The sequence below is a fragment of the Aythya fuligula genome, chromosome 3 (genome assembly GCF_009819795.1).
Source record: "Aythya fuligula isolate bAytFul2 chromosome 3, bAytFul2.pri, whole genome shotgun sequence".
NCBI lineage: Eukaryota > Metazoa > Chordata > Aves > Anseriformes > Anatidae > Aythya > Aythya fuligula.
Genome location: NC_045561.1, coordinates 34052481 through 34078241, shown reverse-complemented (window position 1 = coordinate 34078241; position 25761 = coordinate 34052481). Strand labels below are relative to the sequence as shown.

Here is a 25761-nt window from a genome sequence, read left to right as displayed (position 1 = left end):
CTCACCTGAAATCACCCACACACCTCATGTATTGGGAAGTTGATGTATTGCTGGAAAAGTATCATGAGCCTGTCACTGGCTTGGGCTGTTTCTGTGGTACAGCACAGCCCCAGCATTATGAACCTACAGACTCTACACTGCAAGCATCCAGGAGCTGTGCTGGCCCAGCCTAAGCAAGATCAAGGATCCGGAATAAAAAGGGAATGGAGTGTGGGACTTGAACTGGGCACTGCTACAATAGACACACAGTATTTTTTCCTGTCATACAATCTGCTGGTACACACAGCCAGTGGTGGACATAAGGAAAGATCAACTTACCCCAGCCAATGCAGAGATAAAGACGAAAAATTCTTTGCTCAGAAAACACTGAAAGTACCAGCAGCGTGTACAGGTACATGCCTTCCACCAGCAACCAGTAGTAGTTTGCAGCCACACAATACTGCATCATCACAAAGACCAAGCGGCAGATGAGGGATTCCTGTGATGGAAGAAAGCACAGCCCAAATGAATGCAACAGGGGCTACAAGAAAAAACAGACTAACCCAAAAGTTGTTTTTGGTCTCCTACTCTTACTTCCCCCTCAAAACAACACTTGCTAAATTCATCACATTTGAGTACTGAAAGGACAGAGGCCAGCACTGTGTGCTATACAGAGCAGATAGACAGCATTGCTCCTTAAAAAAAATAAAAAATCCGTATTTTCCTTCAATATGCATTGGATTATAATTTGAAAAGCAGCACAGAAAGATGAAAAGAATCACAAATGAAAGGTAGTGTCCATATCAACTGCAATCAGTGAACCTTTTCACTTCCCCAAATATTCTTTTCTGCAGCTGAGAATTTCTCTATTTAAGAGCAAATAGTGCATTCCATAATGTTAACTATCTTCCAAAGCAAAAAAAAAAAAAAAAAAAAAAAAAAAAAAAAAGTAAAATTGACAGAAGCACAATACTGTCCAGCGCATCACATTTAAGTGCAAAATCTCTTGGCTGGTAAATTACAGAGAAGTGGGCAGCCAGGCTTTAGATAAGGATGAAACTTGATTACCTAATTAATATATCCATCAGATCTGATGAAACCACTATTGGATGAACCATGTGTGAAAGTACATAGGTTTTTTATTTTTTATTTTATTGAAAGGAGGAAATGACTGACAATTTATTGTGAACATTTCCAAACCCTGCATTTAGTTATTATTAGCATTACAGTGTTATTTTCTGCCAGCCAATACGTTGCAGATGCAAAGAAATCAACCGTCATTAGAGATTCACTCGTTGTATTGGCACTTAAGCCTTAGGCCAGAAAAGGATGGGTGGATGGGCACTAAGTATGTATTAGAATACATACATTTTATGACCTCAACCCTGTATTCCAGCAGCAACCACTGCACCCATGTTCTAGAATCACAAGAGTTATACATGTAATGGAAATCCCTTTCTTTAAAGATTCAATTACATTTTGTATTCCAGATCTGAAGAGGGAAAGGCATGCTTTCATCATATTCACGAAAGAGTTGCATATCCTCTCCATTTGATTAGAAGTATTTAATTAGTTTGTTGCTCCAAAGCTTTTCTAAAATTAAATTTGCATTTAAATCAGATGCATCCCTTTTTTCATCATTAAAAGATTATAAAGATCTCCAAGAATGACCAACTAATTTGGTCATTATACCAGAGGGACAGTCTTATCACAAAAGGTGTTGGTTTAGGAAAATGACTACCTTCTTGTCACTATTGAAGAACAGAACCTGCAGCTTGGGAAGAAGAAATGGTCATTTGTATATATGCCAAAAATCCACCTCTTTGTGTTTGTTCCATCTAGAAGGGGAAAACCTATCACAGGCAAACATGTCATGGCACCAACTACTCTCTAACTAGCCCCAGCTTGCACAGCCACATACATTATGATACAAGATTCAGAGAAACTCTATGGACTGAAGAAAACAGCATTTTGGACAAGCCTCAGTGTACAAATTGAAATTACCTGCTGTGATGCAGACACACCACCGTGATGACTCCAATATCCTCAGAACCACCACAGTGTCTGCCCCTACCTGGAAGGAGATAAGTCCTTCCCACTGGTGTTCTTGTGTGGCTGTGCTGTACATCCACTTCACCACTGAGTCTTTAATGAAGACGGATATAGCACGGAGGATAAAAGAGGTGAAGAGGTTCAGGTGAATGTAATTCCTTGTGCAATGCAGATGTCTGTAAAAAAAAGGAAGAATCAGTCATGATCCACAAGTGGTGTAAAAACTGCAATATCACGGGTAGGAGTGAGGAAGGGAACAATGGACCCTGTTGAAAATCATGAGGTACCTGAGGAAATCCCGTAACTTAAGAATGGCTGAGGGTATTTCAAACTGTCTTTGGGAAGAAATCACTATAAAGGAAAAGATATTCAAAACTTTAAGCCCTAAGGGTGAGTGAGGGAAGGGAAAAGATCACCACATTAGGAAAAACTATTTAAAAGGTTTCAAAAGTGTAAAATTAAAGTAATTTTCAGAAGAAATATCTGAAAGGACTAAAAAAAAAATAATAATATCAAACTTCACATAATGCTGTATCTAACCTCTTTGAATTGACCCTGATGTCACTGCACAGGTTTACCTTGGCAAAGCTCAGGAAATGTGCAGCAGAGCTTCTGGCTGTGTTCAAGCATCCCTTCCCACAATGAAAAAAATAATGAATTAATTAATTAATTAAAAATCCACCTGTAAATTACCAATGTGACAAGAGAAAAACCTGTATTCAAATTGCCTCCCAGGGGAATTGGAAGTATCTTCTGTGGAACTAAAAGGAACACAATTTTCACCTCTGCATTCAGAATTGAAAACAAAACAGAAAAAAAAAATCCTCTTGAATTTCATCAGCTAGCTGCAAAGACAACAAAATTGCTACTTGTTGAGAAGAGCACATCAAGGGATAGCAAAGGAAACTGCAGTCATGTAAATGGCACCCAGCTGCAGAGTGCTGTCAGTGTTTTACCAGCTTCACCCACAAACGTTTTTCTTCCAGCATTGTAAGGATACACACTTTGCTTCAAAGGAAGCTACACTGGATATAATTCTTTTTTTGATGCTAAAAAATTCAGATAGCAAATAAACCAACCAAAACAAAAAACAAAACAAAACAAACAAACAAAAAAAACAACCCAACAAACAAAACAACAAGAAAAAACAAGAAAAATTGTTCTAGAAGAAGTTTAAGAAGTTTCAGTGAACTTCTGCTTTAGATGTTTGATTTTATTGCTCTATAAATTTGGGTAAGACAGTCCACGTCTATTTACTTGGTCTCAAAGCTATCAGTTTTAAACTAAGACAAAGGAGAACATATATATATATGTGTGTTTGTGTGTATAGTTTAAATATAATTTTTTGCATCACTTTAAGGTCACAGCCTATTTCAAAACTTACCTATGATAAATGTTTATTTTCCTTTAATTTAAAACTTATTTGCTGCTGCCCTTCAGAATTGCCATGCATTTAAATCCAATTGACAAATTTATGTAAATTAGCCAATTGAAGAAAATAGTTTGCAAGTAGTTACAGACTATTTCTGCTGCAGGCAATGCAAGTTATTCAAATTGTTTCAGTCATTAAGTTATGGGGCTAATTCAGCTTCACTGAAATTACAGATTTTTCTTTCATTTCTTTCAGAAGATACAAAATTGGACACTAGAGATATATTGCTTCCTCTCTTGAATCATTATTAAAAGCAAATATAAAGGTTATTTTGTAGTCTAAGAACTCATTAACTCCTTCTATTGCAGAAGTGGATAACATCAGTCTTTTGGTGCCACCGAATTAAATTTCTATCCTTATTTGGTGAGGTTGCACAACTACTGGGGCCACAAGCATTTACCCAAATAGGGGTAAATTCTTAAGTATTTTATGGGATCCAGGAAGAAGTTGTTTCCAGATTGATGATTTAGACAGGAAAACACAAAATGGTTTGATGGCATAGTTGTAATAAGACTCTGAGCCCCATTAACATCTCTGAAAACTCATTTTCAAAATCAGAAATGCACACTTGTGCACATTTCTTCCAGTCCTCACTTCACAGTTAAAGGAAAAAATGCTAATGGATCTCTCCACAAACAGTCAGAGCATCTAAATTTCTCTCTTTTACCAGTCATCTGCAACAGAGTTGCTCCTTGTTTCCTGCCAAAAACATGCACAAACCTTCCTTCAGTATGTATATGGTTGTGCTCTGTGACCTTTACATTTTGGCTGCTAAGATTATTCAAAAAGTGTCATTGATGGGTGAAACAAGGAGAAAGCTCTTATCCTGGGAGACATTTGGAGAATTCAAGACCATATGCTGTTCAGTCGGATGAGTCCCAAAGTTGCACAGCTACTACATGAACAAATCATAATTATCATCACACAGCACTCAGAGGGTGAGCATGTCTCTACATTCCTGCAGTCATTTTAAATCTTTGAGATAGCCTTACAATTCTCCACTGGAAGGAGGGATAATACAATGCTAAAAGGTGTTGTGCAGTAGTATAAAACTTGGGTTATTTTAGTTTTGGAAATTAGAAGCTGAAGGTACAACTGATCTTTTCAAATACATGAGGGGTACATACACTTCGGAGGGAGGAAAGGAGAGGGACTGCCTTGCTAACAGAGTGCTGCCTCCAGGGCAAATGATCATTAACTGGCAATGAGAAATATTTAGTCAGGGAAAAAAGTTTCTTAAGGACCAGGACACGTAAGTTCCAGACCTGATTTCAAGAAAGAGTAACCAAAAGATGGGGAAATATACTTCTTCAGAGGCAGCCTCATCCAGCCTGTAAGAGGGATGATGGGACCTGGATGCACACAGCAGCAAGGAGCAGGACTGCATGACAAATAGTTTTTCCTTCCACACCAGATTAGTTTCACGTCTTTGTGTTTTCTAAATATCAGTCTCCTGTGCTCAGCATCCCCACACCATAGGAATTTTGGGCTGAAATAAATGAGATATCTATTGCATTTAGAGAAGGAAAAAGAGAGATTGTTCTGTTGGAGCCCAAAGGGTTTTTTGTTTGTTTGTTTTTTAACCAAACCTACACAATGTAGCATCAGTACGTATCCAACTTGGGAAGGCTGTGCAACCAGCAACCTCTTAATTTTGAGGTACCTCGTGCAATTCATTGGTGCATACCAGGACGAATCCAGCATGCCAAACTGACCAGGTGACAGCAACGTATTTCATAGAAAATTTTCAAATTTCGTAATTAGTTTCCCTTCCATACTGCAAAAGAAATAATTTCTGAAAGTTCTCCAAAAAGAGAAATTGTGTAAAAAATCCATTTCTGTACTGAAATACACCATACACATGGTTGTTGAGAAATGACTGAGACTGAGATTTATGTTCTGGGTAATTCCACATAAAGCAAGATGTTAACCTCTGTCCCGAATGACCTCTCACATTCCATACCAGTGCCCCACGTCCAAGGTGACAACATGAGGGAATGCTGGAATCTCTCTTTTCCCATCTCTTCCAATGGCAATTTAATTAGAATCAAAAATATGTATATTAAAAAAATCCAACTAAAAAAAGCATATCCACAGACATACTAGTAACACTACAAAAGCTTAGGAATTTTTCTTGCATTTTGAGAAGAAATGATGGTAGGAAAGCACACAGAGGCAACACAAGATAGAGAAATAAGGTGATAGAAGAACGGAAAACTCAAAAGTTTCTGTCAGTCTGATACTATCATATAGAAAAACATAACACCTTTCTCCACTCTGTTCAGAGCTTCGACAGTTACCTGAATCCAAGAAGAATGGCAGTTGCAATTACAAGGGCAGAGAAGGAAAGAGCATATCCAATGGTGTATATGATGGACAAATTCAGGAGCTGTTCTTCTGGTGCATCCTGAGAGCATATAAAGGAGAAAAGTAAAGGAGAAAAGTATATATAAAAAAAAAAAAAAAAAAAAGTGAGGGGGATTTGAGGGGAGAGACAGAGCTCATGGGCTTCAGTTCTTTCCTCCCAGTTGCTTTCTAACTTTTCTTAATGACACCCAGAAGTCATTCTCCTACTTTCAAGTTTAAATGCATTCATCAAATAAGTCTTCCATTTTTCCTATGTTCTAAGGAAATAAAAATTTAATCTGAATTCCCCAGATGCTCCCAGGTGTTCAGTCAAACAGTTGGACTTTGCAGCCAGGCTAGAAAATAGATCATGTGATATTATTTGATAATAAAGTTGGAGAAGCATGACTTAACAGACAAGCAGGTGTTAAACAGATGGCAGGAAGAACAGACACAACTCAATTCTGCAGTAAAAATGGCAAAGCTTATGTTTTCAGACTTGCACACATTGAGCCAGTCACCTTACCGCTGTAATGGAGGTGTTCTTTCAGTTATATTTAGAAATAAAACAAGCCAGGTCCCATTTGCTGGCTCTGAGGCAAAGTGTGCCTTGCATTCATATAACTAAACTCTTCTCTGCCCCCAGATTATCCCTCTTCTTCCTCAACTATACCACCTCCTGGGAAGGGACTCATGAACTACACGTTACAGCACTGCCTGAGAGTAAATGAACTGATGCAAGCCAGAGCAGCGGGGATGCTTGCACCCTCCCGACAGTCCCAGTCTCAGGCTGCAGCTCTCTTTGGATTTCCTGTTGAAGATGCATCCACTTCAGCCCTAGCTTGAAAGCTCTGGACAAAATCTTTAGGGAGAGAACTGTCTGAAAAGCTATGGGCACATCTGAAATACAACACAGGCTTGTTGCTTTGACTCCAAGACACTAATGTTCTCTTATTCTAGCCCATTTCTAAGCACATATCTTTGTCTGAAGAGATTCAAGCATTTTACTTCCCTACTTCAAGCTACTGAATAAGCAGATGACTCCCAAGATTTGTGCCGTACAAAGGAATATATTCCTTGTACTTCAAGAATAAGTACAGCTATTCAGATGCATTTTGCACAGCTAGGAGAATTTAATGTGAACATACAAGCTGTTCTTCAGGGATTTGATAGGTTAATGTTTTAAAAGGAATGATATGAGAGCTGTCTTACGAAGAGAAAAGAAATATCTCTTCAGTGTCAAAGCTCAACAAAAAGAAGCTTAGGCAAACTACTGAGGCCTGACAATTTAAAACATCTCATACACAGATCAAAAACACATCTCATACCTAAAGAAAATCACGTTATTTTATAAGTATTCGCTCATAAACCCTTGGGACTGTTTTAGCTACTGTTATAATATGCAGTAAACTTATAAAAAAAAAAATCGTCTTTGTGCACAAGAGGTATAGTAAAGTAGGTTATTGGGGGCTCTATATACATTAGCTAGAAAAGCAAACACAGCTATTCATATTTGGGAACTGAAACCATGCATGCAGGTTTTCAAAATCCAGATCAGCTCATAGAAATTTGGAGGTAGGTTCCAAATGACCAAGCGTTATCATTAGGTATCTGTCTCCTTGGTATGACCCAAAAAAGCCCTGGAAGAAAGCATAATGGCAAACCAGGAAAAGTTAATTGATCAGGCTTATACTAGCTAGTATGATAATGTTCTCTGCTTGGGTACTTCAGAATGTGCTATGGACATGGAATAAGACTGTGAATTAAAGGGAAAAATTAAATCTTATGTATTTGGATAACTAGAAATTATCTCTTCCCATTTCCTCCTAGCTTGCAGCCATCTATTCCTCCTGAAGAATGAGACACTGAGTTCCACGTACTCCAGAGGACACACCCTCTTGGGACGTGGCACTTGGGAATTTCATATACTTGAACAGTTTTGGCTAGGTATGTAATAGTCCCCAGCATGCTGGGGTGGAGAGCGTACACCCAATTTATACAATGAAAAGGATCACCCTTGGAGGCTTATAGTTGTGATGATATCACGTCATGGGAACGCATGCAGGGCACTAGCTGACGCCAATGGCTGACCAAAATCCCTTTGCTCTCATTTATTTGATGCCAGGTGTCTCAGCTCCCTGCAGAGTATAAAGCACTAGGGCAAGAAAATAAACTGACAAGGCTAATTCCACTAGGGCACGAAAATAAACTGACAAGCCTAATTTCATAGCCCACGTCAAATTAATTAAAAAAAAAAAAAAAAAAAAGCCACAAAACACTCTCCCCCAACCCACCCACCCACACAAAAGCAGGAACTGTCTCCTATCCAAAGCTGAAAAACAATATCCTTCAGTTCGATTCATCTTAATAGCTGCTTACAGGACAGAGAAGACAAACAGTAATTTTATCCTTGCAACATTCCACCGACAGAAAGAAAGGCAATGGAACAATACTGGATGACTTCTCCAATTTGAGTTTACCCTGTTGTGGATAAGACCTCTGTCTTCCTCAGGAGCACTGTAGGGAGAGAGCCTGGCTTGGCTGAGCACAGCATTCGGCCAGGCTTCCCTGCACCATGGCAAGGACCATCCAGTTTGCATCTCCTGGTTGTTCCACCTACATTTGAACCTGGGCTCATCTACCTCATACATTGTCTTTGCTGAAGAGGAGATGCGTGGTCCCATATTACCAGGCCCATTGAAACGAGGCACCCAGAATAAGTCAAAAAAAGATTTCTTTGACTGGTTAAAAATGTGTGGGCATCAATGAATAATTTTGTCCTTTTCTGTTTGGTTCGAATCAACAGCAGCAGCCAGCGTCAGAAACTCTTACCTGGTCTGAGGCCTCACACTCCGATAGGTTCCTCCAGGGCAGGGTCGAGTTCTCCTTCAGTAGCCACGTCCCCTCAGAGGTGCAAAACCGGTATACCTGCCCATGCAGCACTGCCAGAAACAAAAGGGGCCATAGGGTTGGCTGGAGGGGAGCCTGAACACAGGGAAGCAAGCTGGTGCAACTTTCCTTCCTCCCAGGAACAAGAGCAGCCTGCAAGGATGTGGCTGCAAGGGCAATGAGTGGCACATGTGCCTGGACAAACACTAACCAACAATGATCTCAAGCAGTTGATGCTCTCTTTGTATGTGTTTCACAACAGGTGTACATTCCAGTTCTCTGAAATATCAGAGTTTAAGACTCACAAATTTTGGAAATTTTGAGCCTCAGCTACAAAATTCAAAGGGAAGAGAAAGCGTGGAAAGAGTAAAAGTGCTGATTCTTTTCTGAAATCATGCAGAATGATGAATAAAGAAACCTCAGAGAAAGTATACTAACACTAGCTCCCCAAAATGTAAATGCCTACGCAAACACCTGTGCTATAAAACAAAGCCATAAATCTCTGCCTAAACTACCCATGCAGTCTTTTTACTCCTTCTGTCTACATGTTTGGATAACAAAATCAGCAATAAATAAAATGCCTTTCAAAAGCTGTTAGCAGCTTGATCTTGTAAAAGCAGGAATGACAAAATGGCTCATAATAAAATTACACCAGACTGAGGCACCAAAATGGGAGTACAAGAGGTGAGGAGAACTCAACCATAGCATATAAAAGGAAACCCTCTCTCTGGTGCTAGAAGTATTGGGGAAGCCTAACAACTCTTACTGCTGCACACAAGCAACCTGGAGCTGCCCCAATATCAGTGCATAGTTAAGGGTAACGGTGCTTGAGGCTTTGCAAATGAAGTTCCTTGCTAATTACAGTTCTGACCCAGCAAACTGACATATTCTGGGTTATGAAGCTACACCTCAATAAATAGTGCTGGGTCAATCCCTTCACCAGCGTTAGTCTCAACCAGGGCAATGTTGTGAAGCAGACACTATATTTTGAGGTATGAGGAGCTGAGTTTAAATTCAACTTGACATGGGTAACCAAACACCTCTGGATTTCAGCTTTTGCTCAATTCCATCTTTGCCTGCTGAAACAGCCTCCTCTTGGCAGCCCCATCCTTACTTCCAGCTGGAACTCTCTAGAGCTTGGCTGTTCTCTTCAATGGAAAGTTCTGGCATTTAACAAAAGTTCAAATATTAAAATTTATTTGTAATTACGAAAATAACCTACTGGGTTGTTATACTAGCTGACAGCTTGTAATTTGTTCAATAATTATTTGTCAGTGGTATATTAGTAGTAGGCGCTGTAAGTAAAGAATGATGTGTTAAAAATAATCTAGACTTTGATATTCTAATGGGCTGTTTCTAATTAGTATACTAAATGGCAACTGACAACAGTTTTGATAAGCATAGTCTATTTGCTTTTGTAATTACTGTATTGAATGTATTTTGAGATAACGTAAAAATAAAGTTATGCCTGGTGGAGGATTTTCTTTCCTTTTCAGCATTTCTGTTTGCATATGTTTAAACACAAACAGAAGGAGGGACTGGGCCAGTGCACTTACACATTGACAACTATTAACAATGTTAAGGATATCTCGTGTGATGGAGGATAGCAAATTGGAAACCAACATTTTTTTCCATTTAAGATTTAATGGACATCAAATTGAAGCAATCCATCTAAAACTTCTATGCAAAGACAGCTCTAGGAATCAGGAATCAGCAAATATTCTATTACAGAAGCCAGTGAAGTTGAAAACCAGGGAGTTAAAAGTCTGGACGGTGATAGGACTTCAAAACTCAGTCTGACTGCCAATGCAATAAGCTGTAACCAAGTATTATAAGACAAAATTACTACAAGAACAATCTCACACAAAAACAAATTTCACTATATTCCTGAAGAGAGAAAACTTGCTAGATGAAAATTGATTTTTTTTTTCCCCTAAACATTATCTCACATTCTCTGAAGCTGTGAAACTTTTTTTTTCTTTTTAATTATTTCTTACTGTCAAGGTCTAATTAAAATGAAAGCTTTGGCCTTGGTGCATTTATTTTTTCTCCAAATCAATCTGTGACACACTTTAATTCTATTTTTCTTTTTATTGATATCAATTCTCTTGAAAAATATAGAGGAAAATGTATTGTATGCTGAAGCCTGGCACCTATTGGAGAACAGAAAAGTTTAGTGAATAGAAAAGCAAATGGAACATGAAATTTGCCATCAGACAGAAAGACAAGGCAATTCCTTCAGTTATGAAGAGAAACAAATGTCAGTTATCACCATCTTATATAGATTGGATTATCTTGTAACTTAAGTATTTGAATTGAAATTTTTCTAATTATGTCATGTAGCTTAAAATTAAAGACTGAAAAGCAGTCAGTTAAGGAAAAAGAATAATGACGTCCCTGGATATAAAAAAAAAAAAGCATTTTGATTATGTTGAAGTGACTATTTTTTACTATGCTATTGGATCTTTTTGTACAAGATTTCTTTCACCTAAGAAAACCAATCACATTCTTTCATTTGATAATTGGAGACTAGCCCTGTTATACTGGCAAGGAGAGCTCTTGCCATATTTAGGAGTCAAGAACAAATGGGACTGAGGGCTGCTACGGTCTTCTGGGTAGCAGCAAGCCAGTTGCACCAGGCTGTTCTAGCCTCACTGCTTGCCAAGACAGCAGTGGTCAGTACAGGACCCAAATCAACTAAAGATCTGTCTATATTCAGGAAGAGTCTTAAGAAGCAAAAAGATTCAATCAAATCAAAAATCCTAAATAGATGAGACCACACGCATGAATGTGAGAGTGTATGTATGTTTTGTCTCAGGAATCATTTATGAGAAAGGAAGTGAAGGAAAGGAAAGGAAGGGGAAGGCAACTGAGTCTTTAAGACAGCATTAGGATTCTGGTTGATTTATGGAGAGATGCTCATGAAAGAGCTGAGAGACTATGCAATCCATGACATAAAGAGGGTACAGGGGTGATGTATTGGAGGCAAAAAGCTACCCTCAGGAATGGGAAATCAAGTCTCTCCACTATGGACACATATTATTTTCAGTTGTTGCAAAACACCAATGACCTCGCATGACATTAGCGCAGGTTGACTGTAAGGGCCCTGAAGGGTTTGGCACTGGGTACGCACTGCACACAAGACCCTTCATCCAGCACCAGCACTATGCAGGACCTAGGAGACAAACCCAGCCAATGGGACACTGGTGTCTTCACATGCCACATGATCAGCTGCAGGGGTCCCCCAAAAAGGAGGGGCCATAGCCTCACAAGCCCCAGCTTCCATGCATCACGGCTGCTGCAGGGCGCACCTTCAGGGCAGGCCCTTCCTGGTCCCACCCAGGTTTCTCTCAGTTTCCTAGAAGAACAGGGCAACCAGTCAGTGTCAACTGATCCACCTGTCAACAGACTCCATCACAAGCTGCCACCTTCTACTGCTCATAAACATGAAAAAAAGCTTTGTATGTGTGACTGACAGCTCAGAAGAGATGCTGCCTTAACTTGATGCTCTTCCCTGGTCATGCCTCACTGAAGGGAGGGGCAGAGAAGGGTCTCAGTGCCGAAAACTGTTCTGCTATGTCTGCATAGCAACTGATAAAAACCCTAAGTGGAGATTTCAGATCTTGTTATTAAATGAAATTTTGATTAAAACTAATAACATACAAGCTAAGTTCTCACCTTTGCTTAGTGAAAGCAGTTCCAACTAATTTTGAAGGAATCACGGGCATTTTGATTCAAGATACTATCTTAAGGAAAGCAAATGGTTTGTATTAAAGGTACTTATGTTTATGGTTGTAAGTATATACAAATACAGTATTCTTACAACAATTTTTCATGTGGGTTTATTATGATTGCCCCTCTGCACAGCTGACTGTGGCTTTAGATGACAGAGATGTTAGAATCATAGAATGGTTTGGGTTGAAAGGGACCTTAAAGACCATTTGGTTCCACACCCTGCCATGGGCAGGGACACCTCCCATCAGACCAGGTTGCCCAAAGCCCCATCCAGCCTGGCCTTGAACACCTCCAGGGATGGGGCATCCACAGCTTCTCTGGGCAACATGTTCCAGTGCTTCGCCACTCTCATAGTAAAGAATTTATTTCTAATATATAATCTAAATTTACCTTTTCAAAGTTTAAAACCATTACTCCTTGTCCTATCTTCAATCTCCTACACTGATAAAAGGACACTATGTGTATGTATCTTCTTTTTGCGTGGGCCTGATCCAAAGCTCTAAAGTCAGCAGGAGTCTCTTGTCCTTTAGCCTTCATATAGAGCCTTTACTGCAAAAGATCAGTTAATAATACATTCAGAAGCAAACCGACGACGACTTGCTAGAAAATGCCTGTGTGCCGTGACAGAAGAGAGGCATGCACACAGCTTCCAGGTCAGTCACTGAGCAGTTTTAGTTTCTTGCTTGCAGGTGGCTTAGTCAGAGGTGATTCACACTTGTCCATGCCTGAATTCTGCAGTGACTCAAGCCCTCTTACCTTTCATGAAGTGCAAATACCAAATGTACAACAACCAGCTTCAGTTTGAACAGATTAGCGTAATGAATAACATTTTTAGAATGTTTGGGGGGTTACTGCCTCCTTGCTATCCTACAATACCCCTTTCCAGTATCATAATGCTTTTCATTATCATACAGTCAATGTTTCAACTCACACTAATTATCACATTCTAGAATTGGCTATCATCTTCCGCAACAAAAATAAATAAAAGCTACAGCCACTGTATGGGGAGTATGATTTTATTTAACTTGTAAATTAATGCATTCACTGACAAAATTGCACAACCTTTGGAACAGGAGCTTAATGAAGCCAGTTTATTTGAACAGTGTCAATCACACCTCATTAAAATTACATGTTAAAATATGGATTGATACCTAAAACAGGCTCTGTAGAATGATAAAAGACAGAGAGGAGAGGCCAAGAGTTAGCACTGAAGTTAATATCATCATCTACCTTGCTCTCTGATGAGTTTTCAAATCAAATCAAACATAATGTCTAGCTAAACACTTTTACACATGGGGGAAATACGTTATCACATCTCAAAAGGCTCACAAACATTTCCTTACTAGCCTCCTTTTACTAGAAATAAAAACAAATTAAATGATTTCTCTGCTTAAAATGACCAACCTGATCTGCCTTTTATAACATCAATGTGTCAAGGTCAGTGTGAGATTACTCACCTAACTGTCCCTGAGGATAAACTGGAACATTATTCATTTTAAAAACAAATTACAGCATGTCCTATCCAATCGCATTTATTCAGGCAGAGAGAAAAGAGATTGGAAAAAGGACAAGAGACCAAGAGTTTCACCTAGCTGCTGTGTATAAAGTGTTATAGAACCCTCCTCTGTTAATAGCTGTTCTCTATTTCAAGCAGGAGTAAATGTTTAGGAGAAGATAACAATTTTCTCCATAAAAAGGGGACTCTGCAGTATACGAGCACCACAAGTCTTCCAGCAGACTGTTTTTTTCTTGAAGTGAGAGAAATGCCCTTTGATGGGGACAGCAGCTTACCTGAACATAGGAGTTTGCACCTCCCAACAGCCCTGTTCAGTTCTCAAAGGGTTGACCTAGGCACTACTCACCTCAAAGGAGTCACTGTTGTGTGAAAAAGTTGTGTGTTGTGTAGGCACACATGTACAAGACACTCCTTGGTGTCTTGTACAGCGAACACATCCTAAAACCAAGATTCATGCACTTGCCTGTGAGCATGCAGCTGGAAATACGACACGAAGGAGCAGCCTGAACACAAAGCCTCTAGGGAGCAGGAGGAGCTCCAGCCTGCACGACTGTCCAAGAACCACATTCATCTAAATGTCCATTTATGCTGGGCTTGCTGCCACAACGTCTGAAATTATATTACCTCAACAAGCAGTTTAACTACAAGTACTTTATTTAGTACCCCTTCCCACTCCTCCTGCTCCCTCATAGAGTATTAGTCATCTCAACTTCTTCGTTTCAGTGATGATAAAGCAATGACAAACAGATATGTCTTGCATTTTGTCTTGGAGGCAGAAAGCTGGTGGTCATTGCAAGTTCTTGCAGCAGGAAGAAACTCATTTTCAATTATATTCTACAGTTTGGGTAAGTGGGGAAACAGACCTGAATATAACATCACTAGCTCCTAACCCAAGAGATCCAAGAACCCCTCCAGCCTCTTTCAGTGTAAATCTAATATAATAAATAAAATAAAATAAAAATACTGCAATGAAAAGAGAGTCATGTACCCACCATGCTACCAAGAGATGGATGCAAGCTTACATAGACCTAACAGATACCTCTAAATGCTGCAAGGGGACATCCAATTAAGCAAGTGCAGGCTATGCCATGGACTGTACAAGGCCACCCTGCATGCCCAGTAAGACCTCAGTGCATGAATTTTGTGCTGTGCTACCAAAAGTGAAGAATCAGAGACTCTGCTCATGGAGGTGATGTCTTGCATCACCCAAGGGATACTGCCTGCACACAAATTCTCATTTTAAAATATTCAAATTGAAATTATATTAATGTTACAAGATTAATCACTCAAGAATTAAGAAATGCTAACCTAAACCTATTTATGCATTTTTTTTTAATTCCAGACAATAAAACTGTTTCTATGTATGCAGTCATGCTTTTTTTTTTTTTCCCCCAGAATCCACTGATACTCTCTCCCTCTCCCCACTTTTTTTCTTCAGGGTGAAGAATAATAGAGGGGGGGTCATTTAACAAGAGATTAGTCCTCTTTACCACTGTGAGACATCAAGTTGTATTTAAACATACTGCCAACAAATTCATTGTTTTCTTAAACCACCAATTCGGCTTCCTAATGAACACAGAGTGCTGGTTTCTCATATTTGTTCCCAGAGTTCCAAAAATGAAGTGCATATTCTAGTCATATATAAAAGCCAGATTTATACAACAAAGAAAATTATGCAGCCACAAAATCTGTTCTCCATGGACATTCAGTTCTCTTAGTGAAGGGATCATCCTTGCCAGCTCTGCAATATCTTGCCTCACTCAACATAAACTCTCACAGTTAATGAGGCAATGATCTTTCAGAGAAGAGTTCTTTTTACTGCATATCTCACAAACAGATCCATTCTGTATAGTGAAGGAATAAGAAATCTGTGGAGAAATGATGGAATATAGCTTCATAATTAAGAACTATTTCCATACTGGTTGCCAATAAATGTTGTGTGAGCAAAGTAGACTGCACTAAATCATGAAGTATTCATTACGTTGTAACCCTATATATCATTAGGTAGGAATTAATATCTTAAAAAAACAAACAAACCATACCATCCTAAAAAACAACACAGAATATTACCCTAAGAGCAATTATACTCTCTAAGCATTTCAGCTGAGTAACTTGTATTGAGAAAGAGCTGTATTGACTATGCAAGACCACACTGAAACCTAACATAACCTTTTGAAATATACTTTAAAAACCAAGTCATAAAAATGCACCCATGTATGTGTGCATTAGGTTTAATAATGGAGAGTGTTTATGAACTATAAAAGATATATGAATTAATGTAATAAAAGAAGGCTGTTTATGAAAAACAAATCTTTATGATAATGGTACAGCTTTGTGAAGGTTTGGTAAGATACCAAAAAGCACCATTAAAAGTTTCTCAGAATAAATAAAAGTGGGTTGAAATAAATTTATTGCACCAGCAAACGTGATTGGAAGTTTAATGTAAAATAAACTTGTAAAAACACTGCTAAGAGGTTCTGCATTTTAAAGGTATTGGATCAGTAAGTTAATGTAATTAATATAAAACATCTCATTAAAGTATGTTAAAATAAAGCAAAAAAATGCAATAAAAAGTTATCTTAAAAGGCTGTACAACAAAACTGAAGGCTTTGCAGAGTAAAATGGATCTCTTCCTCTGCTATGTCCATGTTCCAAGAATTTATAAAAAAATAAGAAAAACTAACAAACAAAACTTGCATACAGTGAAAGAAAAATAAGCTAAAAGAAAAAGAAACAACTAGGCAAGTCATTAGCATGATGTGTGGTGAGCAAGAAGCAATTTTGAGAAAAACCAACAGATAACTAGTATGTTAAATATGCATAGCTAGGAGGGAAAGGTGAGTAGGCGTGCAAGTAAACAGTTGTTTGATGAAGCTGCTGAGCAAAACATGAAGCTCCAGAAGACACAGGCTGAAACCAGTGCCAAGCACTGCAAACAAGCTGCCAATTCTTGTCAATAGGAAAATCACTGGTATTTAATTATCCTCAAAAACAACAGCATAAGTTAGGTTTATTGAATCACTGGCTATCACCTCTCAATGGACGTTGATAAAGATACACAAACAAAAAACGGGAATCCAAACCTGGATTGAATCAAACTTCGTTTAGAGACAACTATAATTCCACAAGTATTACCCACTACCTACAGGAAGCAAAGGAACTGGATACTTAAAATCAGAACAAATAAAATGAAGCATCTTGTGCATTTCAAAGAGTGGAGACATTTTTATTTAACAAGCTGTCCACTCTCACATTGGTTAAAGGTTTTACCTCTGTATAACTGAGCATGAAGCTGTAAAGAAAAACTGTATCAACTGGTAAAAGCTTGCTTTCCTATGGAAATAGCTCTTACACTCTGCAGACCTGGAATTATACAGATGCAGGCTGTGTGACCATTATAGGAGGTAGTACTAGGCAAAACAAAACAAACAAACAAAAAAAAAACAAATAAACAAAACAAACAAAAAAACACCAACAATCAACTAGTTCAGGTGTATGAAGAAACACAGCCCTTGATTTTTCAGCTCAGGACACTGCCCCGTGTCATCAGTATATTCACACATTTTGCCATTGGGTTTCTCTGTTACACAACATGAGGATACTGATGTTTTGTTTCAGACTCTGTAGCAGACATACCCTAACACCAACACTTGTCTGCCTTCCTCCCCAACCCTCTTCCCTCTGCCTTCTTTGCCCATCTCCTTTCAGCTGCTGTCACACCATTCCTCTTTCTCCTCCACTCGCATTCCCCTGTTCCTCTCCTTGATTCTCCTCTTCAGCTTTATTCCTCCAACCCTCCCTACTACTGCAATGCTTACCCATGCACTACTGATCAACACACCTGTTGCTGATCCTCTCCCTTCATTCTGCATTTTCCTGTTCCTCTCAGCTCTTTGGTTTGTTGTCCTCCATAAACAATGGAGATGAATCAAATAGCACACTGATTCCAGCCTCTCTCCTCTTACCTTTTCCCACATCTCCTTTCTCATCAACCTGTTCCCCAGCCCTCCTCATCATATCCAAGCAGCTTCTCCTACCCCAGATAAACAGTGATGAGGAATGCAATCAAGATACTCCTTTGCACTCCATTCTGGAGCCTACCATGGCCAGCAAGGGCATGAGAAGTCTATTCTATTGTGTTAAATCTCATTCAAGCAAAGTTTTGCAAAAACTTTTTAGTAAAACCAACCTTTTAAAGGAAAAAGCAAATAAGCAAAACAAAACACAAAAGTACCAAGTGATTTCATTATAGAAATCACCGTTGCTCTTGTCAACAGTTACTGAAGGTCACTAAAACTTTAGTGTTATGTCTGGATTTACCTTTCCTTTACAACTAATCTTTATACCAATCTCTCTATCCCAAAGTTGAGATCTACCCTGATCTAAAAATTGGGAATTCTTACACCTTTCCATTAGTAATCTTCCTTAAGTTTCATATTCCATTTTTATTTCCACTAAATTTTCATTGCTTGAAAAGTATTTGGATGGACATACAATCTTTTTGACTTAAATTTTTATTTTCATGCCAACGTGCAATCCTTTCTTGGAGCATCCACTGCAAATGCTACCTCACATTTTTAAAAGCTTAGAGAGGCTCACTGTCATTCATCATCCACATAACACCAGTATTTTCCACATTTTTGCCCATGCTCCAGTTCTGTTTAAAGGAAATTACTGATACCTTGCTTCATTAGGCTCCAGGGCAATCATCAGGCAGGTTTCGCGTGTGGAAGCCAGTTTTTTGCTTTCAGAGGAAATATGCTGATGAGTGCTTGATCCTTCTCTTGCCTTCTGCTTTTTCCAATTGTCAGAAAGTAAATTAGTTCCAGAAAGGTCAGATGAATCTGGCCAGACACCAGACACCACTATCATTATTATTGTCATTGAACTATTCAAGTACCCAGGTTCTCTCATAAACATGCTGTCCAGAAAAACTTCATTCTTATTCACGGAAAATTTAAAGTGATATATGGGAATACTAACAGTTAACATTTGGAGCATGCTTGAGGAGGATTTGGCGTCCTTTCGAAATTCATAGCAGGGACCAGGTTCTCTGAGGGAAAATCTAGTCTACCACAGAAAACTCTCAAGGGGAAAGTTACCAGCAAGACATTCAAATGGAAAAGGGTAATAGAGCAAATAAGTAAAGCTGTGTACATAATTAACAAGTGCAATCATTGTACAGCTTAGAACATTTTCAAGTTAAAAGCTGCATTTGTGAATCTGGCGTGAAAGGAAGGATGTTCTATAATTAAGCTACTCACATGCAGACACCTTTTAAGTCAGTCTACATTTTTGCTTGACTACTTTGCCGATCAAAAATATGAAAAAATACAAACATAGTTAATAACTTCAAGAGGCAGACAGCATGATTGCCTTCTACATAAGATATTTACATTTGTAATATTTAAGCAGATTGAACTACATAAGCATCTTCACCTGAATTCAGCTAAGGTTCATGGGACTAGCAAGTAGCCCCTCAAGTTCACTACCAGAAATACATTTGTTATGTGAGAGAACGTGTACACATTGGATGTAAGATGAGCATTTCCCATCACACAAAGGTGAAATGCCAGGAATCACAGAAAAAGGAGGCTGTAGGTCACGTGGCTCATCTAGCAAGATGTTCTCAACTTATCCAGGTAGGATCAGGTATTCATGGTTTATCCCTTTTTTTGACTTGAAAAAAAATAAAATAAAATCAATACTTTGACTAATTAGCAATGTTTAAGTAAACCAGAATGATAGTAACCTGTTCTCAGCAAGGCATGTAATTACTTAGCATACATAAGTACCATGTTTATTCAGACCCTTAACTATTTCAGTTTACTCTTTGACCACTATAATTAAAAACTGCAACTGCTTAAGTGTAAGATAATCAGTTTTAAAACAAAAGTAATGGGAAGAAGGGTTTGAGGTCTCTTCCTTTAGAGTATACTGGTGCTGTGAACAAATGAAAGTGTGGAGATACTACATACTTCAATTACACAAGACCTGTAATGACAGCATAGATGAAGTTAAAGAAATTCGTGAGCTTAAACCTGTCTGCTTAGTTAAGCAATCTGCTAGAGTTGCATGGGCAAAGCACAGAGGTAGTCTAATAGCTTCCTTGCAGCTGGATGTGATGTTTTTTTCTCACTTAAAGGACCTGTTTGCAGTCACATCAGCTAGAGGCAACTTCTCAAGCAGATGCTGAATAAGGCCCAGTTATGCAGAGATGTGCCTTGATATCCTTGACACATCTCAAGCAATTACTTTAACAAAACAAAAACATTATACAGTTATAAGAAAAAGAAAATGCTGGAAATCCTGCAGTTTCTTGCCAGCTACGTTACATCTCAAAGATGCAGTCACACTTACAGCAAGGGTGTCCAGCCTTTATGTTCAGTTCAGTAGCGCAGAAAAGCACATTCTTCCTAGAGGTGATCAGGTTTGTACCTGCCATATGAACAACACGCAGCTGTCCCTATCTTCTGGTAGGTGCACTTCAACATTCAGCCATATCAAAAGTCTCCTGTTCCCATCACACGTTTGAAGGGGGACACACGTTTTGGTTGTGGTAGAAGAGGAATCAGAGTGTATACCTTTTCACAGTCCCTAAATGAAGTCATATAACTCATCCCAGCTGACAGTTCGTGCTCTATTTGCATGCACCTCAATCTAAAAGTTAAACATCAATTTATCTAAAAATAAACTTCATATTTTTAAATACATAAAATGTAGAACAGCATTGCTACACAGTACACAACAGACACATGTCAATAATATCTATCTGTAAATTATTTATAAAGTTATTTTTCCCAACAGTTCCTATATATACCCTTGAGATGAGCAGCATATGTTCTAGAGTTTTCTGGTTTACTACCAGATGGAGACTAGCAAACAGAAGCAGAGGTGAACTTGAGACTTTTTTTTTTTTTTTTTTTTAATTTAGCAAACTGAGATTGCCAATTAGCTTGAGACAGTTTTTACTGCAAGAAAGGAAGTATAAATTTTGAGTTGCTTAAGGGTTAGCAAATTCAGAGCAGCATCTTTTTCACTGAAAAAAGGTCACACCCCTTTCCAGCATTATGGAGTTTTCTGGAAACTCGGTTTTATTGGAGCAAAGAAAAGAAGAAATGTAATAAATGTCTAATCATCTTTACTGTACCCAATATTTGAAGTGAAATTTATTTCCTTCTACATTAAAAGGCAAACAGGCAGTTTAGCTATATGCTCACGTAGCCATCTGCTAACTATCTTGATTTTAAGAAGATCTCAAACTAGGAAACTGCATGATTAAACAAAAAGTAAGGGAGATTAAACCAGACAAGGTTTAATCTGGTCCCTTGAACTAAATGTTCAAGCCATGAACACATACGGCAAAACTGTCTGAAGGAGGTCTCTCACACAAACTCCTCCTTCCTCAGTTGTACAGCTTTCTGCAGACCGCTCTAGAAAGCAATATATATAGTTTCCTTTGGTCTGCCTTGCACAGACAACAGCAGCGTGTCACTCCCCCAGCATCATTACCGCTGTGAGATCTCAGACAAAAGCAAACATCATTTTTCATTCTGCTTCTTGTTTAGGGCACTATGGCACTAAGATCCCAAGCTCCCCCCACGTCTGAACAATGCCCAAACAGAGGCACCCCAGGGAAAGCGACCAGGGCAGTGGATTTACTCCTGCAGCACAGCAGTGACAAGGCTCCTCTCTCCTTTTTCAGCCCTTCTCCTACGCGGCCCCAAGATCCACAGGTGAATCCCTCAGTTTACAAAACAATACTTTTCAACAGTTATTTTTCTACTGTTCAGGAAGCAGGGAATAGGATCTGCAGTATTGCTGTGCATGATGCCATTACAGCTGTGTAAGTCTACAGTCACAGCTTTTGGGTAAGACACCACACAGGAGGAAAGTATTAGGGCTTGCTGCATTCATTGTTTAAAAGTAGTAGCCAGGACTAAGCTAGACACTAGTACAGGGCTGGGACTGTGCAGACAATACCCATCATCACTTCTGTACCAGAAGAAGCGTTGCCTATACCTTCCAGCCCTTCATGTAAAAGCATAACAGGCCTTATGGTTGGACTGGTAACTTATGGCACTTGGCAGTTCTGAGGCAATGCCCTACTTCCACCCAAAGCCTCACGCACAGCTTGCACTTACCTAAAGACACACCAAGAAACGCAGTTCTGACACCAGAGAGGTAAAGGTGAGCGCTGGAGGAATGATCTCAGATGTAAGTTATGGGAGGAAGGGAAATGGGAAAGAGCTGACCTGGATGTGTCCTTGCACCTAAAGGTAACTCAGAGCAGCAAACCAGTACTCTGGTCTCCTATACACAGTGATACTGAGGCCCAGAGCCCAGGCACCCAAACAAACTCACCAGCAACAGATTTGCTGCCACACCTCTACACAAAGCTCGGTTCATGATATCTTTGTGACTGGGTAAAGCTGTTGTGCAAAGTACAGCGGTCATCTGACTGTGTCTCTAGTAGCCAGAGGCAGACACGAGTTTACTAGCAGAGATCTTCCAGTATTACTGCTAGGTTATTCTTCTGCCCGAGAGACTTTTAGCTCTTTCATGGCACAGACTGAAAAGCTATGCTGTTTACAAAGCTCCCTGAGGTGTACTTTGCCTGATCTTTTGGGAGAGCAAAGGAATAGGTAACACTATTGCGACACATAACCTAGTAAAGGGAGGATAACATAGAAATAAAAGTGAATTATGGGAGAGAAGTGATTCAAACAGAGGTTAATGACAACAGAAGTTATTAGATAAAAGGAAAGGATTTAAAACTAAGAAAGGTGGATCTACAGAGCACATGGGAATTACAAAGCATTGAGGCCACATGGCCAATGCCAATTAAAAGTATATGAGCCATTTGGTCATTTCTCTGGCACAAGAGAAGTTCAGAATTTAATGAAAGGTTGGTAACTCAGTAGTTTTCTAATAGCTCCTGTGTGGTCATGCTGGTGAACTTCATTGTACTATAGACAAATCATCAGCTCTTATGTCTCCATCAAAGGTTGAAGAACATTCAATGGATACCTGGGGCACTGATTCTGGTTTAATTTTCTACAAAGAAACACACCCCACAACTGCTCAAACTGAACTTAGTCACGACAGGACAAAAGAAAGACCATAAAGGGGTTGCTTCAAAATTCACTTGTGCCAGACCAAAATACAGCCCAGCAGTCAAGCCAGTTCAGATGTCAGATGTCTCATAACTAGAGACATGTTCTAAAAACAAACAAACAAAAACAAAAACAAAAAAAAAAAAGAGAGAGAGAGAGAGAGAAGATTTTGAGCAGAGATCTGAATAACATTTATTAATGTATTTTATTTATGGGTACTGGTCACCTGAATGTATACCATTTCATATCTACAGCATCTTTAATCTTGCATTTCAGTATAGGTTACCCAAGGTTTAAGTTTCCATACAGTCAATACCCACACATCACACATACATTCACCACCTCATCTATGCAAATAACGGTAAATTAGTAATATTTGCTACTGCTATGGACTAAGCTACATCTGTGTTACACAAGTTTATGGCCAGCCTTTGTGCAGCCCAGGGCATATAGGAGCAACTAATGTGGCTACTGTTCACAAAACTCATCTGAAACTTGTACCCCTGGAAGGTTTTTAATTAAGAAGGATTTAGTACTATTAAACAATAATATATTAGAACCCCAAAGGAGGTATAATTGTAAAATGAATTGTGCAGCTCCAAGGTTTCCAAATCCACACAGTGTTATTGGCAGCTAGCCTTCAATTACAGAAAGGTAACAAGAAAAAGTACACAGCCACTGACAGCAAGTTGCAGTGCCCTCCATCCCTTAAAGGAATACTGCTCCCCTGGGAGCTTTGGCCTTTGAGACAGCCACAGCCCAAGCATAACTTGGCAGTCTTGATGACTACAGTGTGGATAGTAAGATGTGCAAGTTTTATCCAATTAAACTTCAGTGCTATCAGAAACTGAGTAGACTTCTTGCATTTTCACTAAAGGCAAGATCTGGCCCAAGACAAATGCAAATATGGGGAAAAAAAAGTTCTGACCTGGGCAGTCAGAAGTGCGTAAAATTTAGTTTCAACAAGCTTTGGAGAGGGTCCAAAATCTGTGCTGGAGACTTCACAGAACAAATCCTTTTAGCAATAACCTTTCCCTCCTGCTACTTTAGCATCTCCCCATGATGACCTGCCCAACAGCAGGAGTTGCGTAAGCACAAAGAGAAGCAAAACAAAGATCTGGAGTGTAATAGCCCATACAGGTATGAAATTGCTCTAAAGTCTACTGTTTCAAAGACACATAAGCAGGTTATTAGAAGTGCTAATATAATCTTGTCTTGCCAAAAGCTTTTCTGGTGGAGGAGGAGGGACATAACACATAGAAGAAAGTAAGTATGTGTTTGTTTTGATAATTCACATATTTTCATTTAATATTTTCAAAGCATTTCAAAATACTACTTCAGAATAGAAGAAGTCTTCTTAAAGATAAAGCTTTAGAATTTCACCTCCGGAGTCCTGAACAGAATACTGTTTGACTGCAGGTAGCTTCCCCTCCACCTTGTCACTCCACCTTGTTCCCCTCCCCAGTGTCACTGTTCCTCATTGTTCCAAAGGGTTTCTCCCCAACACACACAAAGCTGTTTTGTATGGCTCTAGAGGAACATGTGACTTATGAATTCCTACTATGTAGTAGTACAGCCCAGCAGTAACTGGGCTCCACATTTGCTATACCACCAAACCCCTGCACTGTGCTGTGAGAAATATTAGCCACCTATTTCTCATTCCAGTGACAATAGCTTAACCTGCATTGAAGCAGAGGCTACTCTAAACATCAGTTCTTTCGGCTTCAGTACAATATTGAGTATCCAGATACTTTTAATATCCTTATTTCACAATTCCTTGGTGAGTTAGGACAATACTATAATGACCAATTTACCTGAAGGAGATAAATGCTAATACAATTGCAATCACATCAGTCAGGAAACTGACCTGCATGGGAAAACATGACTCAAAGACTGCGGGAAAAAAGCCCACAACATTTCATTTGAGTAGAATTCCCAATCTAGTTTGCTGCACAGCCACACAAATAGATGAGATTGTTTAGCAACTAGACGTACAAAATAAAGTAGTGAAGCACCACTGGAGAAACATGTAGCATATGCAGGTCACATACTATTAAGTTCATTAACAATTCAATGCCCAGTATTTCACTGGGAGCTACAAAATGAATTCCTCTAAGGATTCAGATTTAATTTACTTGCCTGTCACAAAGCAAGTCCATAGCAGTACAGAGATACATGGGTTCAAGCATAAAATCTTGGTCTAATGTTGTGATCTTTCTTCTATCCAATCATCACCAGCATATTCTGAGCCTTCAGACTCCATCCTTGCAGACACTGTGCCAGTACTGAATTTGGTAGGGGTGCTGACACACACACTGGGTAACACAACAGGAAAAAGTCAGGCTCAGCACTTCTAAAGAGATCTGACAAACAAGTGGGACAGTATTGATTTTCTCTGCTGTGTTTTATAGGCTGCCTTTACAAGCAGCACTTTCAATAAGGGGCAGAAGACAAAAGTTGTAACCACAAGGTGAGTGATGCTGTGAGACAAAACCTTACAACTGCAGGCATTGCTTAGCACAACAGAAATGCAGGCCCATCATCCACAGGTTTGTCTTTAGAAAGACTGCTCTTGAGGCTCCATATGCACACAAGTCTGAATGGATGCAGAGGTCTGAAAATATCTTTTTTTTTTTTTTTTTCTCCACCTCTAGTCTTTCATTAACCAGATCCTCCCTATGATTGCTTTTCTCTCT

The 25761-nt window shown here is 39.1% G+C and overlaps 1 protein-coding gene across 2 annotated transcripts in view; it reads right to left on the bottom strand.

Moving 5' to 3' along the window:
- GLP1R (glucagon like peptide 1 receptor) overlaps positions 1-25761 on the bottom strand; it is a 102388-nt gene that overhangs the window by 25565 nt on the left and 51062 nt on the right. The window contains exons 4-7 of one of the 2 annotated variants that reach the window (XM_032185099.1): positions 8642-8751; positions 5764-5870; positions 2054-2207; positions 319-478 (exon numbers count right to left, since the gene is read on the bottom strand). In XM_032185099.1, the coding sequence (XP_032040990.1) occupies positions 319-478; positions 2054-2207; positions 5764-5870; positions 8642-8751 (531 nt within the window). The remainder of the gene's footprint in view (positions 1-318; positions 479-2053; positions 2208-5763; positions 5871-8641; positions 8752-25761) is intronic. The other variant, XM_032185100.1, reaches the window with a different exon arrangement.